Source organism: Tripterygium wilfordii, chromosome 4 (genome assembly GCF_013401445.1).
Source record: "Tripterygium wilfordii isolate XIE 37 chromosome 4, ASM1340144v1, whole genome shotgun sequence".
NCBI classification, from domain to species: domain Eukaryota; kingdom Viridiplantae; phylum Streptophyta; class Magnoliopsida; order Celastrales; family Celastraceae; genus Tripterygium; species Tripterygium wilfordii.
In genome coordinates, this window is record NC_052235.1 from 7,810,907 (window position 1) to 7,831,718 (window position 20,812).

A 20,812-nucleotide genomic window follows, 5' to 3' on the forward strand; every position below is an offset into this window, starting at 1 on the left:
TTCTAGTAGGTAGATCTTATATTCAATAATTAGATCTTATATCGGTAACTAGTCTATTTACAGAAAATAACAACATCCAATTACTAAAAACAAAGATCAACGGACACCAATACCATTTGACCGTGATGGCATTGTAGAAAAACCCAGACTTAAAAACATGCATTTTGATGTTAGTCATAATTTAATAAGGGTATTATATACATTAATGAACCTTCCCTTCATGGCTTAAACTAGAACTTTTTTTTGGAATGAGCTTCTAATAACCTAACTCGTTAGAAGGTAGCCTTAAAGTTGTGAGTTTGATTCCTGTATAATATCATACATGGAATTACCATGTCCTTGCTTGACACGCATGAGTTTACGCAGTGCATATTCAAATGAAAGTATTAATGATTGGATGAAACCAAGAAATAACCCTTGACGTACGAAATTATAGAATATCCCTTTAAGATCCACGGGATTTTCCTAATCATTAAAAAAAATCTAAAACCTTATTTTATAGAACAGTACTAGTTAAACAAGTCGATTCCATGCATCTAACATTGTATAATATGAAGAGTATCGTTTGGTTGATCCATTGGAACCATATATACGTGGCTAGGTGAAGTCTTCAAAAGTGGCTCTATAATCAAATATTATCTACAAATGCATGCATTTAAGTCTATATCAAACTTTTTTATTTAACTTCAAGGAAAAGAATGAAAAAAGAAAGAAAATTAGAGAAAAACTTCAAATTGTGTGTCGGTAAAGAAATAGATGAAACATCTCTCTCTTACTTTATTTTCTATGGTATAGGTAGAAAATTGAGATGGTACAACTGTGCTTACAATGTGTGTATATATATATATATCATACAAAGAAAAGGGAAAACGATTACTTAGTCAAAAAGTAAAAACAATTCTACATTCAACTAACGTTGGTTAGAGATTATGGACTTAAAAATAGACACCCAATAATGCAGGACTGAGTCGCACAAAAAGACAACAACTAATGAACACGTACCATTTACTTATTAAATAAGCAAGACTAACGGATCAAGATAATTGTGTAAATACCAACAAATATATCTTAGCCATGTACTGTTGGAAATAAACCAACGGATTGGAGGATAGAGGACTTAACGGATCAAGATAATTGTGTAATCTCTTGACTTCAGAACAAAAAAACTGAAGAAAATTTTCTGTGTAAAAATACTTTTCTCCTTAGTACTTGCTTCTACAAAATGAAACACTTACATGCATATTTATGGACTAACATAGAAGCATCTAGAACTTGAGTAATTAATAGATACATGAACATTTCTAACTCCAATACTTATTATGGAAATTATGATGAATGATTCTACTTCCATGATTGGTGACATTCTCCATGTGAATTAATTATCTTGCTTAGAATTCCAATATGTATCATCACAGGTGTGCGTGTATATATGAACAAGACTCTCCCTCCTAACAAATGTAATGTAATATCACCTGCTACCCTAAGAAATTATCTCTAGTTTTCACATTGAAAAGTCGACTCGCCTCATCATTCAAACCCTTGAAATCTTTGATAAAGGCAGAAAGGGACTCTTTTTTTCTTCGATAAACTCGGGACATGACAAAGTAATAAGAAACGATATGAAATTAGTAGGAGTAGATGAATATATGCTTTATGATAGAAATGAATAGAAAAAACGAATAAACATGGTGGATTCCTGTTCATGTTTTGATAGACTCATGTAACCAACCTCAAACTCTTAGGATAAAGGCTTTGATGATGATGATGAAACTCGGGTTGTGCTGTTCTATGTTAAACCGGCCACTACAAATACTAAGTTGATTTCATATTCTTTGTTGCAGAGTTTGTGAATAGGAAATTCTGAAAGGACCTGAAGAAGCTCGCCAATATATTTATGAGTCATTTGGCTTATAACTGAATGATTGTGAGTGTGAGCTAGGTGAGCATGATATGAGTGTGACGATAAGTACGAGTTGCGCATAACCATGTTTGGTTGGAAATAACGGGTGAATATGAGTGTGAAAATTGTAATAATACAGGTATATTAATATTTTGCATATTAAAACTCATTTTCCACAAATGAGAATAGAAAGTGGAATGAGTTTGAGATTTCACCCTCTCAAAATCCAGCCAAACAAAGGAATGAGTGTTTTTCATCCCCATTTCACCTTCTAAATGCCGACCTTAAGGCTAGTAAGTGATCCAAAATTCCAAACACTCAGATTTTCACGGACCCTATAAGAAGTTATGGGGTTACTTCAATTCTCAATAAATAAATAAAAAGTGATTTTCATTTTAAATTAAAAACAACATTGACGTCTGTTGCTGGTGTATAGGGGTGGGAATTGGTCGGTTTGGTCGGTTATATTATGACGGAATATCCGGGCCGAAATATCGGTTTTTTTATATACTAAAAACCGATGACCAACGGTTTAGAAATACAATATATGAATACCGACCAAACATGTTCGGTTTATACGGTCGGTTTTTCGGTTTTTCGGTTTTGGGCCAAAAGTATGGGCCTAGTACAATATAACTCAATAGTCCAGTATCATTGCTAAGTAAGTAAAACACTCAAAAATCAACAACCATTGCAAATGGCCCATGTCAAATACTCAAATGGCCCATAAGTCTTGACCACTTCAAAGCTAAAATAGTAAAATACATATTACAAATGCAACAAAAATGGCCCATAAGGCTTGGCTATTTGAGATCCAAATAGGCACACTCAGACAGAATTAAAAGTAAGATTAAAATTCCAAATGCTTTGCTTCAAAATGATGTTGCCAACAACTAGTTCGACAAAGATGCTGCCAACAGTCCAACAACATGTTCCAAAATTCCAAAATCCAAATGCTTTGCATCTGCCAGTCATACACAGTAGCCAGCAAGTTAAAAATTCAAAATAAACATCAACCAACAATTCAAATAAAGTGATAAACAACAGCCAGCAGACCTAATATACATATATAACATTATACCTATCACAATACCAACAAAACACAGCAGCCCAGCAAGTCAAATTAAGCATTTAAGTCATCAAGCAACATCTTGATCTTCCTCCACATTTGTAAGGCCACATTTTTCCATAAACTCTGTATACGCAATTATGACAAATGTATAAGTCACATAGACAATAAGAAGCAATCTAGCAAAGTAATGTCTATTCAATTGTTGAATAATTAAAGTAAGTTGATACATACCATTCTCAATCTTTTCATAATGTTCAACGTCATCCATGGCTTCTCGAAGACTAATTGACATAGAGGAAGAACGTATCCAATTTTGGGTGCAAATGAGGGACTCGATCACAGTAGGAGACAAAGAACTTCTGAATGAATCAATAACACGTCCAGCAGTGCTGAACGTTGACTCAGAAGCCACTGTGGACACAGGAATTGCAAGGACATCCCTTGCAATCAATGAAAGTACATGGTAGCTACTTGCATTAACCTTCCACCATGCAAGTAGATCAAAATTTTCATTATCCTCTTCCAAACTCTCCACCAAATATTTCTCAACTTCATTCTTGTTTTCCATAGATTGGGATTCCTTCAAATGCTTGTGAAAGTTTGCCAATCTTGTTGCCCTAGTCTCCGTAGGAGGCATTTCGTTGCTCCACAACTGTTGACTCACAATTCCTTGTGTATTAGAAACACTACCACCTTCTAGATATGCATTATATAGGCGATTCAAAGTGTCTTTCACTTTGATTGCTATCCCCGACATTACATCAAAAGAGAACTCTATCATCTTCAACTTGTATCGAGGATCAAGCACAAGTGCAACAAACAACAAGGGGTTCATCTTATCAATGTCTCCCCAATACTTTTTAAACTTGGCTATCATGTTTTCAGCAACACTTTTCAACACTACATTTCCACCATTGCACTCGTGCTCAATTGTATCTTGAATTGTCAACAATTCCATAGCAAAACTATTAGCTGTGACAAATTTAGTGCCTGAAAAGCGCAAAGTTGCATCATAGAAAAGCTTAAGAAACTTGGCAAACAACCTCACTTTATCCCAATCATCGGCATTAGGAACCCCAAAAAGAATTCTCCTTCCTCCCTCACAATGCTCATCCTCATAAGCGGCTGCACGTAAAAAGCTGGTATCTTCCTCCTCTAATCTTTCAAAAGCTTTTTGGTAACTCTCAGCCCTCTCTAACATTTCATAAGTGTAATTCCACCTTGTAGGCACATCTAAAACCAAATTATGTTTGCATGACAACTTTTCTTTTTCTGCACATAATTTAAAAAGTTTTGATCTTTGTGGAGATGACCTAACCCATTTCACTGCATTTCTTACCTTGACTATGCACTCATCCATATCTTTTAATCCATCGCAAACAATAAGATTTAAGATATGTGCACAACATCTCACATGCAATAATTCATGATTCAATAAAGTGCATTTTCTAGATTTCATCTTTTTCTTCAAGAAATCAATCAACAAGTTATTTGAGGATGCATTGTCAACAGTAAGAGTAAGAATCTTATCTATTCCCCAACCCAGTAAGCATGTTTCCACAATTTTTCCAAGTGTTGAACCCTTGTGATCTTCTACAATGCAAAAATTCAGAATTCGTTTATGCATGATCCAATCACTATCAATGAAGTGTCCTGTGAGACACATGTAATTCAAGTTTTGGACAGAGGTCCATGTGTCTGTAGTGAGACAGACACGTTTCCCTCTAAGAGCCTTTCTCAAATTATTCTTCTCAATCGAATACACTTCAAGGCACTCTGAAGTCATTGTCTTACGACAAGGAAGTTTAGTCCATCTAGGGCAAATTTCACGTACAAATGCCCTAAACCCCTCACCCTCCACATGTCTAAAAGGCAATTCATCTATTATGATCATGCGGGCTAAGGCTCGCTTTGCTTTCTTCTCATTAAATGGTTTTGTCAATGATGTAGCTGCCTCACCAGGCGTTAAGGGTTTAAAATCCAAAGTGGACTGCCCCTTTACCAATTGGTTCTCTTTGGTCATAATCCTCAATGGATTATCCTCAGCAGTACATACATTAATTAAATGGTTACCCAAAGCCCCAGTACCATTATGTTTTGAATCAGCAGCATAACCTTTTCCACAAAATTTACAAAACGCCTTACGTTTACCAGTTTGATTTTTAGGCACATCATAATAATTCCACACCCATGATCTTTTTCTAGAAGCAGTATTAGGTTCACTAACCGCTGGCACTGGATTTGGTGGAAGCGTTGAGCAACCCTCTACATTTACTTCTCCACACGTATTTTTCGCAGTGTCAATACCAGGCTCTTGATCTTGAGCCATGACAAAGTACTAATCTGCAAAGTGCAAACGAAAAAATGCAAACTTATTAAATCAATACTTGCAAAACGTACATCACCATTCTCCAGGTTCAAAATTAATTTCAAGAAATAATAAAGAAAACATAACTCACCAGGTTAATGCCTTAATTGGAGGTTTGAACTTTGAAGCACAACAATATGAAAAATTCCTCTGTCAATCGTAAGCTCTTTGACCTGCAAACAACAATTGGAGTATCATTTTGGTAAAATCCCTAGATCGTGATAGTTTAGACTAACCCTAAATGGCTAAATCATCAAATCATAAACCAATTTCAGCCGTAAATCAGTAAATCACAGAGGTATAGAAAGTTGAGACTAACCCTAAATCATGATTGTGTTGGGTTTGTTGACTGTTGAGAAGAGAGAACTGAGAAGCCCTAAATCAATAAATCGTGATGAAGTATTGAAGTAGAGATGTAAGATTGTAAGGGGTTGAGCTGCTTATTGTGACCCCCTGAACGTAAGAGATTGACATCTGAGTCTGACTGACAGCCTGAGTCTCTGAGAGGCAGTGAGAGGTTGAGTCGAGAAATCGAGATGAGCGACAGAACTGGAGAAGACGGCGTCGTCGTAGAGTCGTATACGAAGAGTGGAGAAGATGAGAAGTGAACTCAGGGAGAGTACTGGAGAAGACAAGACGAAGAGAACTTAGAGTCTTAGAGAAGTCAGACTCGTTAGTGGACTGGAATCATGAATAGACTATTAGAGTATTAGACTATTAGTATTATATTATCTAATAATTATCTATAATTATATATATATATATAAATTATAATATTTAATAATTCGGTCGGTTCGGTTTTACCGAACGGTTTTACAAAAAAAAATAAAACCGCCCATTAATTTTAAAAAAAATTTGAGAACCGACTAAATATTCGGTTTTTTAAAAAGAGAATTATGTGAACCGACCAAACGAACGGTTCGGTCGGTCGGTTCGGTTTTGTCGGGTTTTTTTCACGGTGTATCTATTTGATATGTCATGGACGGATTTATAATTTAAATTTTTAAAACAAAATATATTGAGTGTATTGACCTAATCATAGGAAGAAAAATCATATATTAATTACCAACTACCTGTGTGATGTGTGTAGCAGTTGAAGAATGGTTCTTTTTATATATATATAAAAAATTTCTTGGTCCTTGTTGGGACGAAGTTTACAGAGACTTGGCCTCAGTGACTTCCATCTATAAATACACCCCATGAAAGATTGCTTCCCCACACCTCCAAACAATACATCCTCTTGAACAAACATCACCACAATGAAAGGTGCTTCTCCTCTCTTGGTACCTTTTCTACTCCTGGCTTTGGCCTCTTCGATTGTCTTGGCCTTCGATCCAAGCCCTCTTCAAGACTTCTGTGTCGCCATCGATGAACCTAAGGATGCTGGTATGCATATCATATATACTCTTGTTCCATGTTATGGTAGCTTATTTAGTCTCGGTTTGATTTTAATTAGTACCTCGTACAGTTTCAAGAATTGATTTCAAATTTCAATAGTATATATGTGAGATTGTATTGATCACAACAATTCTTTTATGCAGTGTTTGTGAATGGAAAGTTCTGCAAGGACCCAAAGCTCGTCAATGCAGACGATTTCTTTAAATCCGGTCTCAACATTCCAGGAGACGTCTCAAATCCTGTTGGTGCTAATGTCACTGCTGTTAGTGTCAATGAACTACCAGGACTCAACACCCTCGGCGTAGCCCTGGTCCGAATTGATTATGCACCGTACGGTGGCCTAAACCCACCTCACATTCACCCTCGCGGAACAGAAGTCCTTGTAGTCATCGAAGGAACACTTTATGTCGGATTTGTCACATCCAACGCGGATGGTAATCGCCTTTTTGCCAAAACCCTAAACCCAGGAGATGTGTTTGTGTTTCCAATCGGTATGATTCACTTCCAACTCAATATTGGGAAGACACCTGCAGTGGCTTTTGCAGGATTGGGCGGCCAAAATTTTGGTGTTATTACTATTGCAGATGCAGTATTTGGTTCGGATCCACCAATCAACCCTGATGTTCTCACTAAGGCATTTCAACTAGACAAGAACATAGTGGAGTATCTTCAGAAAAAGTTCTAGACTAACAATTACAACTATATTAATTTCATTGTGGACGTTATGATAAATGGTTGTTTACAAATAATGAGGTTGCTTGTGTGCCTCTATCAATGTTTGGTTCACTAGAACCAATTTCTGTGTATTTTCTTTTAAGTTCACTATAATAAATGTTTGGTGGAAATGAATATGCTTTGTGGATTATTGTCTTTGATTTTCTCATACTTATGCTGCCGACCCACAATTTTTATGATGAAAGCTCGGATGATGATAATTGATTTTCTCAAGATTCATTTAGCCAACCCAAAAAATTTGAAATAAAAACTCAGAAGATGATGATATATATATAGATACTTGAAATAAATAATTAAGGGTTTGGTATGGTCAATCCTTTTTATTATTGCTACCAAGATCATAGTTTGGGATTTGGTTGTGTACCGTTGTAAGTCAAATAATGTCATTATATATTTATTTTTCCTGTAAATAGATTTAAATTTTTAGTAGATTTAAATAACTAGGTCTGTTTACTGAAAATAGAAACACCCCATTGCTAAAAACAAATATCGATGTGCTGAAAAATATGATCAAACGTCACCAATATCATTTGACCGTGACGGCATTGTAGAAAAACCCAAAAAACATGCATTTGATGTTAGTCATAATTTAATAACTAGTTAGGAGGTAGTCTTCCCTCTGAGAAGTTCATGAATTCAATTCTGACATGAGACACAGTACGTAGAATAACTATGTGACTGTTTGATAAGTGTAGTTTACGGACCTATGGATTTAACCAATGCATATTCGAAGGGTAGTGAAGGGTAGTGATAATGGGTTTCCATATCATTAAAAAAATACTAAAACTTTATTTCATTGAGACACTACTACTAAAACAAGTCGATCCTATGCATCTAACGTTTCATAATATATAGATTATCTTTTGGTTGATCCATAAGGTGACTAGGTGAAGTCTTCAAAAGTGGCTAATCATCAAATATTACCCACTCATCCATGCATTTAACTCTATATCAAACTTTGTATTCAACTTCAAAGAAAATAATGAACAAAAGAAAGAAAATTAGAGAAAAACTTGAAATTGTGTCTTGTAAAGAAGTAGATGAAACATCTCTCTCTTACTTTATTTTCTATGGTATGGGTGGAAAATTGAGATGGTACTATACTTACGTGTGTGTATATATATATATGAGGAATTCTCTTATGAGATCTTAACTTTTAGGGCTCAAAATATTTTTTGTTAAAATTTATAGAAAAATATATTTGTATTTTGATCGGTCTTACGAACCCAATGATATATTTTTTGTTTGAAACAAAAATCAAATTCAATATGAAACATGTATATTAATTTTGGATCGTTGGATATATTACAAAAGACATTTATACACTTTTCAGGTTGCATTTGATCTTTGATTAGAACAAAAAATATATGTTAGCTTCGAAAGACCGATCAAAATACAAATATATATTTTTTTCAAATTTAAAAAAAATATATTTTAAACCCTAAAAGTGAATCCTAAAAATTAAGACTTCACTTTAAGATCTCATAGAAGAATTATTATATATATATATCATACGAGGTAAAGGGCACACGATTACTTGGTCAAAAATAAAAAATAAAAATCTACATTCAACTAATGTTGGTTAGAGATTATGGACTTAAAAATAGACACCCAATCCAAATCACACACTCAAGACTGAGTCGCATAAAAAGAAAACAACTAATGAACACCATTTCCTTATTAAATAAGCAAGACTAGAAGTTAACTAGAGTAGTTAGATTGTTAGTTATGGAAGAGGAAATTTCATAAGCTTTTTGGTGGACTAAGTAATAGACTAGCTAATGGAGGAGGAATGATTCATGTATAAAAATATTGTTGGAATTCACAAGTGACCCATATTGGATAAGTACAAGAAAGTTAAGTGGTTAATATATATGTATGGGTTCAGTTACTCAAAACCTATTAGCTTAATTTTTTGGATTCATGTGAGTTGCAAACATGTATGTTAGTCACGGACATTCATAGGTGTACGTGTATATAGACATACACTTCCTAGTCATATCTCTCTAACAATTGGTATCAAAGTTTACGGTGACAACTCAACAAAGATATGTTGGAGCCCATGGTGAATTTGGGTTTAGCCCCACAAATTCTTTTGAATAAACTCAAATGAGCGTGGGACTTGTGACCTTGTATTACGGGCACTAAAAAGAGTGCAAGGCATGGTCCTTAGGGGTCGATAACAAAGTGGGTGGTTTAGGCATGAGGCAGAGTGTGCTCGATGTGGAACTTGTGGCCTTGTATTGTGGGCACTAAAAAGAGTGTAAGGAATGACTATATATATAGCTAGGTCAACAATTACTCTTTCTCCATGTTTATCTGCTTTGGCCTTATTAGGTTGTATGTGTATGCATCATGACCATTAAAGAAATGATATTATTATGATTATAATGCAAACCAATGCAAATGTCATGTTGATTTCATATTCTTTGTTGAAGTGTTTGTGACTGGGAAGTTCTGCAAGGACCTAAAGAAGGTGGTCAATGCCAACAATTTCTTCTACCCAGACCTCGGGAAACATCTCGAATCTAGTTGGTTCTAAAGCCACTCCTGTTACTGTCAATGAACTAGGACTCGACACCTTTCGCATATCCCTTGTTCGCATTGACTTTACACCATATGGCGGCTTACAGCTTAAACGTTACAGAGATCCTTGTAGTCGTTGAAGGACAACTTTATGTTGGATTTGTCACAACCAACATAGTTCTATTTACCAAAATCCTAAACTTGGGAGATGTTTTTGCGTTTCCAGTTAAATCGTAAAATCATAAAATCGTAAAATCGTAAAATCGAATTAGAATTGGAGAGTGGGTGTAAAATCGAAATCGTAAAATTGTAAAATTTTATATACTATATGTAAAATTAAGAATAGCTCTCAATATCAATTATCAAGACATGTTGTAGCAATAACATAACACATAATCCAATAACAATTAGAATATATCATGCAAAACATGTTCCAAGTTCCAACAACCAAATAATAAAAATATTATGTTGATATTTTGTACTAAATATTGAGCATACAAGTGGGCTTGAATAAAAGCTTGATGACCAGGCCTGCAAACATTAAGAACAGGCCCAACACTTCAAAGGAGAAACTGAGCCCAACACTTGAAAGAAAAATTCCATTCCAAGCTAGGCCAATGAGGACTGAGTAACAATAAAATAAAGCTTTTAGAGTTGACAGAAGGAGACGAAGCCGGCAAGATCAGGTCTTGTTATCCATAGCTAGTCGTGCAAGAAGGATCAGGTCAATCAACAATACTTCAATAAAAAATACATTCAAATGCTTAAAAATCTTTGCTTCAAGTTGTTTTATTTTTGAAACATAGCTGCTTCTTTTTTGTTTTACGATAAGACCCGCAGTCACTACCCTAAAAGGTTTAGACAAGAGTTGAGTCTCGCTAACTAACGGGGAGAGAAGGGAAGTGTAAGAGAAGAGTGAGATTACTCAAAAAAAAATTATGAATTACCCTTAACTATACGAAATATTACAAAACTACATTATTATTAGAAAAACAAAAAAGACCATTAATATAAATAACAAGACTAAAAAGTCGAGGTGGGCAATTCCCCACCCTTGAATCTACACGGATTGCCTGTGATAGGTCAGACTTAGACTTGGAAAACTGATAAATATCTTACAATGATAGTCAAGTTTGGATAAGAGAGTCTATTGGTGTTTCTAACAAAACATTCTTTACCCATTTTTTGTTTAAAAGATTTTCAATGTTAAAGAAGTCATACAACTCAATAAAAAATTGTTGGTTCAGATAATTAAGTTAACTATTTGAATCTCTTAGTCTATGTGCATGGAAGGTCAAAGGTTTCTAACATCCACTCTGGCATGATTTGACGTAATTTTTGGACTAGGGTTCGAACTAGGACTTGACTGACCCATGTGGTTTCCGAGTATTGCATGTGATCCATGAATTTACCATTGAGGTGGAGTTCGATGAGTTGTGCTTTCAGTAGATTCCCTCGTCACAAAAAAAAAAGTCATAGCACTCGAAGTCATTTTCCAAAAAGCTAGTCATACTGCTCCACTTTTGTCATACTTCTTTTGAATATCATAATATTATATCACAGGGCATTTGGTTGATATCTAGAGGACGGAATGAAGGTGGGATGAGGGTGAGAATCACTCATTCCACCATTTATAATTCCAGCTCATGTTTTATTTTATGGTGTGAGAGTAAAAATTCCAAGATAGAGAAATTAATTATGCGAGAAAAAATAGACTAAAAGAACATAGAATTTTTAACATGGTACAATAATTTGTCTATGTCCACGAGAGAAGAACAGCCAAAGAATTTCACTATAGAACTGGAAAATTTACAAACATACTCGCCACTCAACCATTCACTTTACCCTTTGTATCCCCTATGACATAGAATGGTCTGTGGAAAAGTTCCTTGAGAAGTTGGAACGTGTTCGAAGGAAGCCAAATCGAAATCGGAATTGAAGTTGTTGTTTTTGGAAATTAAAGTTTTAGTTTCAAACTTTGACCATCTATAACTTTTGATTCCCCCGTGTGTTTCCTTAATATAATATGTTTCCGAGGACTGATTTTGAAGACCTAAAGTTTGGAATTGGAAGGAGATCGAAAGGGAATCTTTTTGGTGTCCAACGAAGTTAATTAAGTTTCCTGCACGTTTTATGTTTCCAAATTTTCAATTCTAGTTTAATTAGGAGTCCAATAAGGGTTTGATTGTTTTGTCAGTCTATAAATAGTCTCATAAACGTTTGTAATTGATACAATTCAGTTTTATTAATAAAATTCCTTGAGGTTTTCTCAATTGGTCTTGGTGGATTCCAAGTTTCTTGATTTCATCGTGAACGAATTCAAGCGTTTTAGCTTCCGTGCCTGCGTCAGGTGGTATCGGAGCAGGTGTTTTCCTGTCGGATATGTCTAACACAGAACGGAATCGAAATCCCAACGACGCTGGTCAAGGGATAGATGATCTATGGACTGCGTTTGATGAGCATAGGCAACAAATGACATAACAGATGGCCCAACAAAGGCAACAGATGGCCCAACAAAGGCAACAGATGGCCGAAGTTCTGCGTATGCTTGGCGAATTGATAGTCAACGCTGGCCAGAATCAATAGGCAGCAAGGGTATATGCTCGTGATGTGGCACAAGATCTCCCTTATGGTCGAGGCAAGCTTTTTGAGAAATATTATCGTAGACACCAACAACATCATTCAATTAGTAATGATGATTTGAAGTTTGATGAAGGTGGGATATTGTATTCAGAAAATTCTCAATTAGTAGAAGGAATTAAAATTGATCAAATCTCACAAGCACCTGAGGAACATCCAATTCATGAAGACAATTTTAAAATTGAAGAGTATGATAATTCTATGGAGAACAAATCACAACAGGATGAGAATTTGGAGGTTAAAGGAGCTTTTATTGATGAAAGTCAAGAATAAATTATTGAATTTGATAAGAGAGTTGTAGAGGACATTGACACTATTGCTCTTGAAAGTCAAGTTTTGACTGAGGAAGATTCAAGTTCAACGGAATATTATGTAGTTCAAGAATTTCATGATCAGATTATGATTCCTACAAATTGTGTGGTTGAATTTGTTGATTTTATTGGGAGTGAAAAATTTAATTTCAACATTAGTTCCTCGATATTGAAGATTGTCAAAGAGTTGATATCGAGAATTAAGAGTTTCGACAATCATAATTTTGTGTAATTTGTTGAGCTCATGAGTATATTGAACAAACTGTATTATTCGAAATACTTGTTTCTTTGGGATGGAAGAATACAAAGTCAACCAATGAACTCGAAGACTTCAAAGGATCAACTCTCTTTGAGTGTCATGGTGAAGACAACTCTTTTTAGTCAAATTATAACTCGGGGTCGAGTTCTTTCCAAGTGGAAGTGACTAACATAGAACGGTCTGTGGAAAAGTTGCTTGAGAAGTTGGAACGTGTTCGAAGGAAGCCAAATCGAAATCGGAATTGAAGTTGTTATTTTTGGAAATTAAAGTTTTAGTTTCTAACTTTGACCATCTATAAATTTTGATTCCCTCGTGTGTTTCCTTATGATAATATGTTTCCGAGGACTGATTTTGAAGATCTAAAGTTTGGAATTGGAAGAAGATCAAAAGGGCATCTTTTTGGTGTCCAAAGAAGTTAATTAAGTTTCCTGCACGTTTTATGTTTCCAAATTTTCAATTCTAGTTTAATTAGGAGTCCAATAAGGGTTTGATTGTTTTGTCAGTCTATAAATATTCTCATAAACATTTGTAATTGATACAATTCAGTTTTATTAATAAAATTCATTGAGGTTTTCTCAATTGGTCTTGGTGGATTCCAAGTTTCTTGATTTCGTCGTGAGCGAATTCAAGTGTTCGAGCTTCCGCACTACGTCAGGAATCAGTCCTCGGAAACATATTATAATAAGGAAACACACGAGGGAATCAAAAGTTATGGACGGTCAAAGTTTGAAATTAAAACTTTAATTCCCAAAAACAGCAACTTCAATTCCGATTTCGATTTGGATTCCTTCGAACATGTTCCAACTTCTCAAGGAACTCTTCCTTTGACCGTTCTACGTCATTCCCCTCCACTTGGAAAGAACTCGACCCCGAGTTATGATTTGACTAAAAAGAGTTGTCTTCACCATGATACTCAAAGAAAGTTGATCATTTGAAGTCTTTGAGTCCATTGGTTGACTTTGTATTCTCCCATCCCAAAGAAACAAGTATTTCGAATAATACAATTTCTTCAATATGCTCATGAGCTCAACAAATTCCATAAAATTTGGATGACCCAAATTCGTAGTTCTCAACATCAACTCCTTGACAATCTCTAATATTGAAGAGCTAATAATGAAATTAGAATTCTCAATCCCAATAAAATCAACATATTGCATCTCACACTTTGTTGCCAAATTTATAGAATTTTGAGATTGGTGAATAATATGGCTTTCAATTGAATCTGCATCTTCAATTGAATTTGGATCTTCAATCACAACAATTTTGTCATTATGGTGCATAAGTTCTTGTCTAACTTCTTCTTCTATCAAAACTTTTATAAAATCACTAGAACATGTATGCTCCTCGGGCTCTTGTGAGATTTGATTAGTTTCAATTCCTTTGGCTAATTGAGAATATTTTGAATTTTCTTCATACAATATCCCACCTTCATCAAATTTCAAATCATCATCACCATACACATTATCCACGGATTCCTCCATGAGGTCGTGATGTGCTGGTTGGGGCACCTGTCTACCACGGTTCGCTTGTGGATTCCATCGATTGACAGCTACTCGGCCATCAGGGAGATCTTATGCCACATCACGAGAATCTACCCTTGTTGCCTGTTGATTCTGGCCAACGTTGACTAGCAATTCGCCAAGCATACGCAGAACTTCAGCCACCTGTTGCCTTTGTTGGGCCATTTGTTGCCTTTGTTTGGCCATCTGTTTTGTCATATGTTGCCTATACTCATCAATCACGGTCCATAGATCATCTATCCCTTGACCAGCGTCGTTGGGATTGCGATTCCGTTCTGTGTTAGACATATCTGACAGGAAAACAACCTGCTTCGATACCACTTGACGCAGTGCGGAAACTAGAACACTTGAATTCGTTCATGACGAAATCAAGAAACTTGGAATCCACCAAGAACAATTGAGAAAACCTTAAGGAATTTTATTAATAAAACTAAATTGTATCAATTACAAATGTTTATGAGACTATTTATAGACTGACAAAACAATCAAACCCTTATTGGACTCCTAATTAAACTAGAATTGGAAAATTGGAAACATAAAACGTGCAGGAAACTTAATTAACTTCGTTGGACACCAAAACGATGTCTTTTTGATTTTCTTCCAATTCCAAACTTTAGGTCTTCCAATTCAGTCCTCGGAAACATATTATAATAAGGACACACACGAGGGAATCAAAAGTTATGGACGGTCAAAGTTTGAAATTGAAACTTTAATTCCCAAAAACAGCAACTTCAATTCCGATTTCGATTTGGATTCCTTCGAACATGTTCCAACTTCTCAAGGAACTCTTCCTTTGACCGTTCTACGTCATTCCCCTCCACTTGGAAAGAACTTGACCCCGAGTTATGATTTGAATTCCTGACGCAGTACGGAAGCTAAAACACTTGAATTCGTTCACGACGAAATCAAGAAACTTGGAATCCACCAAGAACAATTGAGAAAACCTCGAGGAATTTTATTAATAAAACTGAATTGTATCAATTACAAACGTTTATGAGACTATTTATAGACTGACAAAACAATCAAACCCTTATGGACTCTTAATTAAACTAGAATTGGAAAATTAGAAACATAAAACGTGCAGGAAACTTAATTAACTTCGTTGGACACCAAAACGATGCCTTTTTTATTTCCTTCCAATTCCAAACTAGGTCTTCAAAATCAGTCCTCGGAAACATATTATAATAAGGAAACACACGAGGAATCAAAAGTTATGGACGGTCAAAGTTTGAAGTTGAAATTTCAATTCCCAAAAACAGCAACTTCAATTCCAATTTCGATTTGGATTCCTTCGAACATGTTCCAACTTCTCAAGAAACTCTTCCTTTGACCGTTCTACGTCACCCTACACCGAACACAATCCACTCACAACTATGAAGTGGATTAGTGCTAAAGAAAAATGGAAGAAAAACAAATTGTGTTATGAAGTGGAATAGTGCTAAAGAAAAATGGCAGAAATACAAATTGCTAAAACATTTATGGATGAAATACATTCACTAATGAATAATTCCAAGTCAACTACAAGTGGTTAGAAACGACCACCTCTTGCACTTGTTTTCATGAGGATATTTTCACGAGTGGTGTTCTCTTTGTAGAAAGCCAAAGATTGATACATCATCATCAAATAAGGTTGCATCATACACCCGAGCCACTAGTTGAAATGATAAGGATGATGGATTGATATCACCCTAATGATCAAGGTTTGAATCCCCCTCCCCGTCTTAAAACAAAAAATTGCATTATAATTATTTATGAGCATACTATACTATTGTTATTATTTATTTTAGATAGTTTTTATTATCATAAATTTTCTTTTATCGAGTTAATCGCGGCGTATTATTGGAGCTTGAGATTTGATGATGGCTTCTTAGGTGCAGGATCCCGCACTTTATTTAAAATGCGGAATCCATCTAACATCATTCATGCGTGGGCCCTATCACATGTGAGGGGCACACTTATACATAATGAATGGGGTTAGATGGATCCCTCATTTTAGATAAAATAAGGGATTTCTCACTTGAGAATTTTTAGAGATTTGATTACTAACATTTATTGTGAATTGGTAACTTTACTTGAACATATTTTTAATATTATGTATTTACCAATTACCCTTAACAAAAGGAAAAAAATATACATTTGGTCCCTCAACTATACCCTTAATTTCATTTTTGTCCTTAAATTTTTTTTCTCTTAAAATTGTCCCTCAATCATTCAAATGTAGCCCGTTCGTCCCTCAAATGATTCTGACATCAGAAAAATCAAACATGGCATCTCAATTAGCGTAATTCTTACACCTGTCATCGCACTATACTTAAATTTTACACCTGTCATCTCACAAGATCCCCCAAAATACCCAGCTCTTCAAAATCCCCAAACAATTTTGTTATATAGTTTAAGCTCTAAAGTGTTAGACATTAATAGTTTAAGGATAATATTGTTTACTTTTGTCAAAGTTTGTCAACTAAGATTACTCTGATATGCCAAATAGATCCCACGTTGGATTTTTCTCATTACTCTCTCACTTGAAAGACGAAATAGATACACTTCAACTAAGGTTATAGTTGAGGAGCCAAATGTTATATTTTGCCATTAATAAAATCGTTGTTTCATACTGTTGATAACCTTATACTAATTGGATTCTTCATGTTTATGCGAATAACACAATTGCGGGAAAAAGGCCTCGAATTAGTAACATAAGGCTCCATTTGAGGTTTCGTATTCCTTTGTATTGTTATAAGCTATACATTGTATAAGTTAGGGATAGTGACTATCTTTTTCCGGTATTTGGTCTTTTATGTTTAAGGGCGTATGGTATAAGAACTACACTATCCTTAGTTCGAATAAACTTATACCAAGTTCTAGGTGATACAAGTTTATACACCATTTCAATGTATAAACCTCATAATGCATGATATTATACTATCCCTAGTTTATTAAAATTAGCTCAAACGTCGTATAACATCATTAACGTATGGTTTTATACTATCCCATGCCTTATAGAGTGCTCCAAATGTGATAGCTAGGTTACAAGAAAATTGGGTTAATAACTAATTAATTAAATAATCTCATTTTCGAGTAATTAAACTCTCTCCTTAGTCCCTTCGTGAAGAAACTAAACTAGCCCATTTTAGTTATGGTTTTATGCAAAATTAAAATGAGTTAGCAACTCAAAAGACTCTCATTAGAGCACAAAAATCTCCTTTTTTTTCCCCTTTTAACTAAATGATGCAGATGAGGGTGACTTGGCCCTGTGTGATGAGGATGAATTGGCTTTGCAATTCATGGAACAATTCGATCATACGAAGGCCACAAAGATTGGACGTGGCTAGGACTGTGATTAGTTATGCCTATATATTATTGCTATATATCTTTACTTGTTAAGCAGGTTATTTTAGTCTTTTGAATTGATTTTATTAAGTCTCCTGCGTGAGACTATTTAAGAGAACATGTTTAGGGTTTGAGGTACTGGATTATTTTTACGTAAACTTAATAACAGCCGCTTGCAGCGCTGCTTTATTCCCATATACCACAATTGTGCTGATTAAATTGGGTTGTGGAAGAGTTTGATTCTTGCTTGTGTGTCTGGATTTTTGCGTCATTAACCTGCGCTGCATCACTAAAGGATCTTGCTTTGATGATAAAAATACATAGCAAAATCAGATTGGAAACATAGAGTTTTATTACCCCAAACTAGCTCATTTGGTCACGAAAATACCTTAAACTAGCTACCAATTTAAGCTTTGATTGACATGAACTGTAAAAAAAAAGAGTAAATACAGCCACTGAAGAGCACTAACCCTCATCACCAATAATAACTTTTTACAGTGCCACAATTAAGAGGGTAAATATTGTTGTAAGAATGAGAGTTGCTACTCATCATTTCCTAATTATAGCTTTTGTTCTATTGGCTTTGGCTTCCTCACTTGCCTCTGCTTATGATCCAAGCCCTCTTCATGACTTCTGTGTAGGTGTCAATCAAACAAAATATGGAGGTATATATGTATATTTTTATGGTCTTCTGTCATATTACAACTGATCAAATGGGTCATCTATTGAGTTGAATTGACAATTTAGTTTGATTTCAGCGTCAGAGATAAAAAAAGGTCACGGTTTCAATTTTTAGAGTTAAATTGATAGTTTAATACTACTATGATGTTAATACCATTCATTAGAAATATTGTGATATTTTCTTTTTCATTTCATGCAGTGTTTATTAATGGAAAATTCTGCAAGGATCCGAAGCTGGTCACAACGAATGACTTCGTCTTCTCTGATCTAAACATTCCAGCGAACACCTCGAATCGGCTCGGTTCCAATGTCACTTTTGCATTTGTGGATCAATTTCTTGGACTCAACACGCTTGGCGTTACGATAAGTCACGTAGATTATGCTCCGAATGGTGGCCTAAACCCACCTCACTACCACCCTCGCGGCTCGGAGATTTTACTTGTTCTAAAAGGCATACTTTATGCTGGCTTTGTCACGTCCAACCAAGACAACAATCGTCTTTTCACTAAAGCCCTAAACCTTGGTGACCTAATGGTATTTCCAATTGGTCTCCCTCATTTTCAATTAAATGTTGGAAACACTAGCGCGGTTGCCATTGTAGCTTTTGGCACCCAGAATCCAGGGGTTATTACGATTGCAAATGCAGTTTTTGGATCAAATCCTCCGATTAATCCCGATGTTCTCTCCAAGGCCTTTCTACTGGAGAAAAGCATCGTCCAATATCTTCAGCAACAATTCTGACGTTACAGTTAAGATATACTGGACAATCATGCATAGCAGAATATCTGCGGCGTGGTGGATATGGAACATATATATACTTATATACATGATGAATAAAGACATTGGGAAAACTATTCATTGATGTGGTGAATAGTAATTGTATACAAATTACTCACCCAAAGTCATTTGCTTACAATATTATCACCCATTATATAAAAATTCCCAGTTTGTTACTCAACTAATCAAATATTGATCGGTCTAAGCTGATATGTCGATTACCAAGACAAAATAAAAAGTCTCCAATACAAAAAATAGTGGTCTCCTATACATAAATGTGGGCATAAGGTGTTGTAGGTAAGTGGGTGTTTATGGTATGCTAAGAATTGAAACGTATAGTGAAGAACAACGTTACCATATTATTGATAATACACGAGCTGAAAATACATTATCAAAGATGAACAGAAAGAGAGATTGGATTGTGAAATGCCAAGCCCAGAGTAATCCCTGTCTCCTTAAGACTTAATCGTCTCCCCACAAGTTTGCTTCGGGAAATACGGACGACGGCCTCCCAGGATAGAATGGCCTCAACTCTGCACGGAATGGAAGCTTCACTCCGGGCACCTTACGAAAACAACGATGAAAGCTCTCTTTTAACTCACTATGAATACATGCAATTGCAAGTGTTTGCGGTGTGATTTGTGACTGCTATGAACGCCCCTATTTATAGTACATGGGAGGGATACAAGATTGGAACGAAATTGGATTGGAGAGTAATCTACACAGATTCCAAAATCTATTGAGAATAATCAAAAACAGATAATTAAATATCCATTTCTTAACCAGATGAAATTTAATTTGTTACATGCTTGTTGAGATAAGCCTACGAAATGGGCTTGAAGCCCGCAGTCTGATGAGCCCAAAAAGGGTTGGCCTGTGGGCCAAAGATAGGGCATGGCTAAAAAAATTAGGTCATAGCACTCAAAGTCATTTCCTAGAAAGCTAGTCATACTGCTCTACTCTTGTCACATTTTTTTGAAATATCATAATACTATATCACAAAGACATTGCAAGACATTTGGTTGATATTTAGAGGGTGGACTAAAGATTGATGAGGGTGAGAGTCACTCATTCCACCATTTATAATTCCACCTCATGTCTTATTTTATATTGTGCGAGTAAAAATTTCAAGATATAGAAGTCAATTATGCGAGAAAAATTAGACAAAAAAATATAGAAATCTGTGAGAAACCACCCCCTCGTGCACCTATGGTAATCACAATAAGGTTGAATCATAATTATTTATTATCATAATTTATACGCCATTTTAATGTATAAGACCGCATAATTTTTTAAAA

The 20,812-nt window shown here is 35.2% G+C and overlaps 3 protein-coding genes across 4 annotated transcripts; 2 read left to right on the forward strand and 1 right to left on the reverse strand.

The window, feature by feature from the left end:
* Window positions 1–3,039: 3,039 nt before the first annotated feature.
* On the reverse strand, window positions 3,040–5,301 carry LOC119996893 (zinc finger BED domain-containing protein RICESLEEPER 2-like). Its single transcript, XM_038843670.1, has 2 exons — window positions 3,204–5,301; window positions 3,040–3,095 (listed from the first exon to the last, which is right to left on the reverse strand). The coding sequence occupies exons 1-2, from the start codon at window positions 5,299–5,301 to the stop codon at window positions 3,040–3,042; spliced, it is 2,154 nt and encodes a 717-aa protein (XP_038699598.1).
* Window positions 5,302–6,521: 1,220 nt separating this feature from the next.
* On the forward strand, window positions 6,522–7,557 carry LOC119995919 (germin-like protein subfamily 1 member 17). Its single transcript, XM_038842395.1, has 2 exons — window positions 6,522–6,726; window positions 6,882–7,557. The coding sequence occupies exons 1-2, from the start codon at window positions 6,600–6,602 to the stop codon at window positions 7,421–7,423; spliced, it is 669 nt and encodes a 222-aa protein (XP_038698323.1). The 5' UTR covers window positions 6,522–6,599; the 3' UTR covers window positions 7,424–7,557.
* An 11,031-nt stretch (window positions 7,558–18,588) lies between these two features.
* Window positions 18,589–19,478, forward strand: LOC119997657 (germin-like protein subfamily 1 member 20). Of its 2 annotated transcripts, none has more exons than XM_038844810.1 (2): window positions 18,589–18,721; window positions 18,937–19,478. In XM_038844810.1, the coding sequence occupies exons 1-2, from the start codon at window positions 18,589–18,591 to the stop codon at window positions 19,476–19,478; spliced, it is 675 nt and encodes a 224-aa protein (XP_038700738.1). The 2 variants fall into 2 exon arrangements, with proteins under 2 accessions (XP_038700738.1, XP_038700739.1); XM_038844811.1 differs by having other exon boundaries at window positions 18,589–18,719; window positions 19,004–19,478.
* The last annotated feature ends 1,334 nt before the right edge of the window (window positions 19,479–20,812 follow it).

What these genes read in the sequence shown, in the direction of transcription:
- LOC119995919 (XM_038842395.1), top strand. Translation starts at nt 6,600, where the DNA reads ATGAAAGGTGCTTCTCCTCTCTTGGTACCTTTTCTACTCCTGGCTTTG. An exon ending in CGATGAACCTAAGGATGCTG is followed by an intron (nt 6,727 to 6,881) that starts GTATGCATATCA and finishes TCTTTTATGCAG; the next exon opens with TGTTTGTGAATGGAAAGTTC.
- LOC119996893 (XM_038843670.1), bottom strand. Translation starts at nt 5,301, where the DNA reads ATGGCTCAAGATCAAGAGCCTGGTATTGACACTGCGAAAAATACGTGT. An exon ending in TTATGAAAAGATTGAGAATG is followed by an intron (nt 3,096 to 3,203) that starts GTATGTATCAAC and finishes TTGCGTATACAG; the next exon opens with AGTTTATGGAAAAATGTGGC.
- LOC119997657 (XM_038844810.1), top strand. Translation starts at nt 18,589, where the DNA reads ATGAGAGTTGCTACTCATCATTTCCTAATTATAGCTTTTGTTCTATTG. An exon ending in CAATCAAACAAAATATGGAG is followed by an intron (nt 18,722 to 18,936) that starts GTATATATGTAT and finishes CATTTCATGCAG; the next exon opens with TGTTTATTAATGGAAAATTC.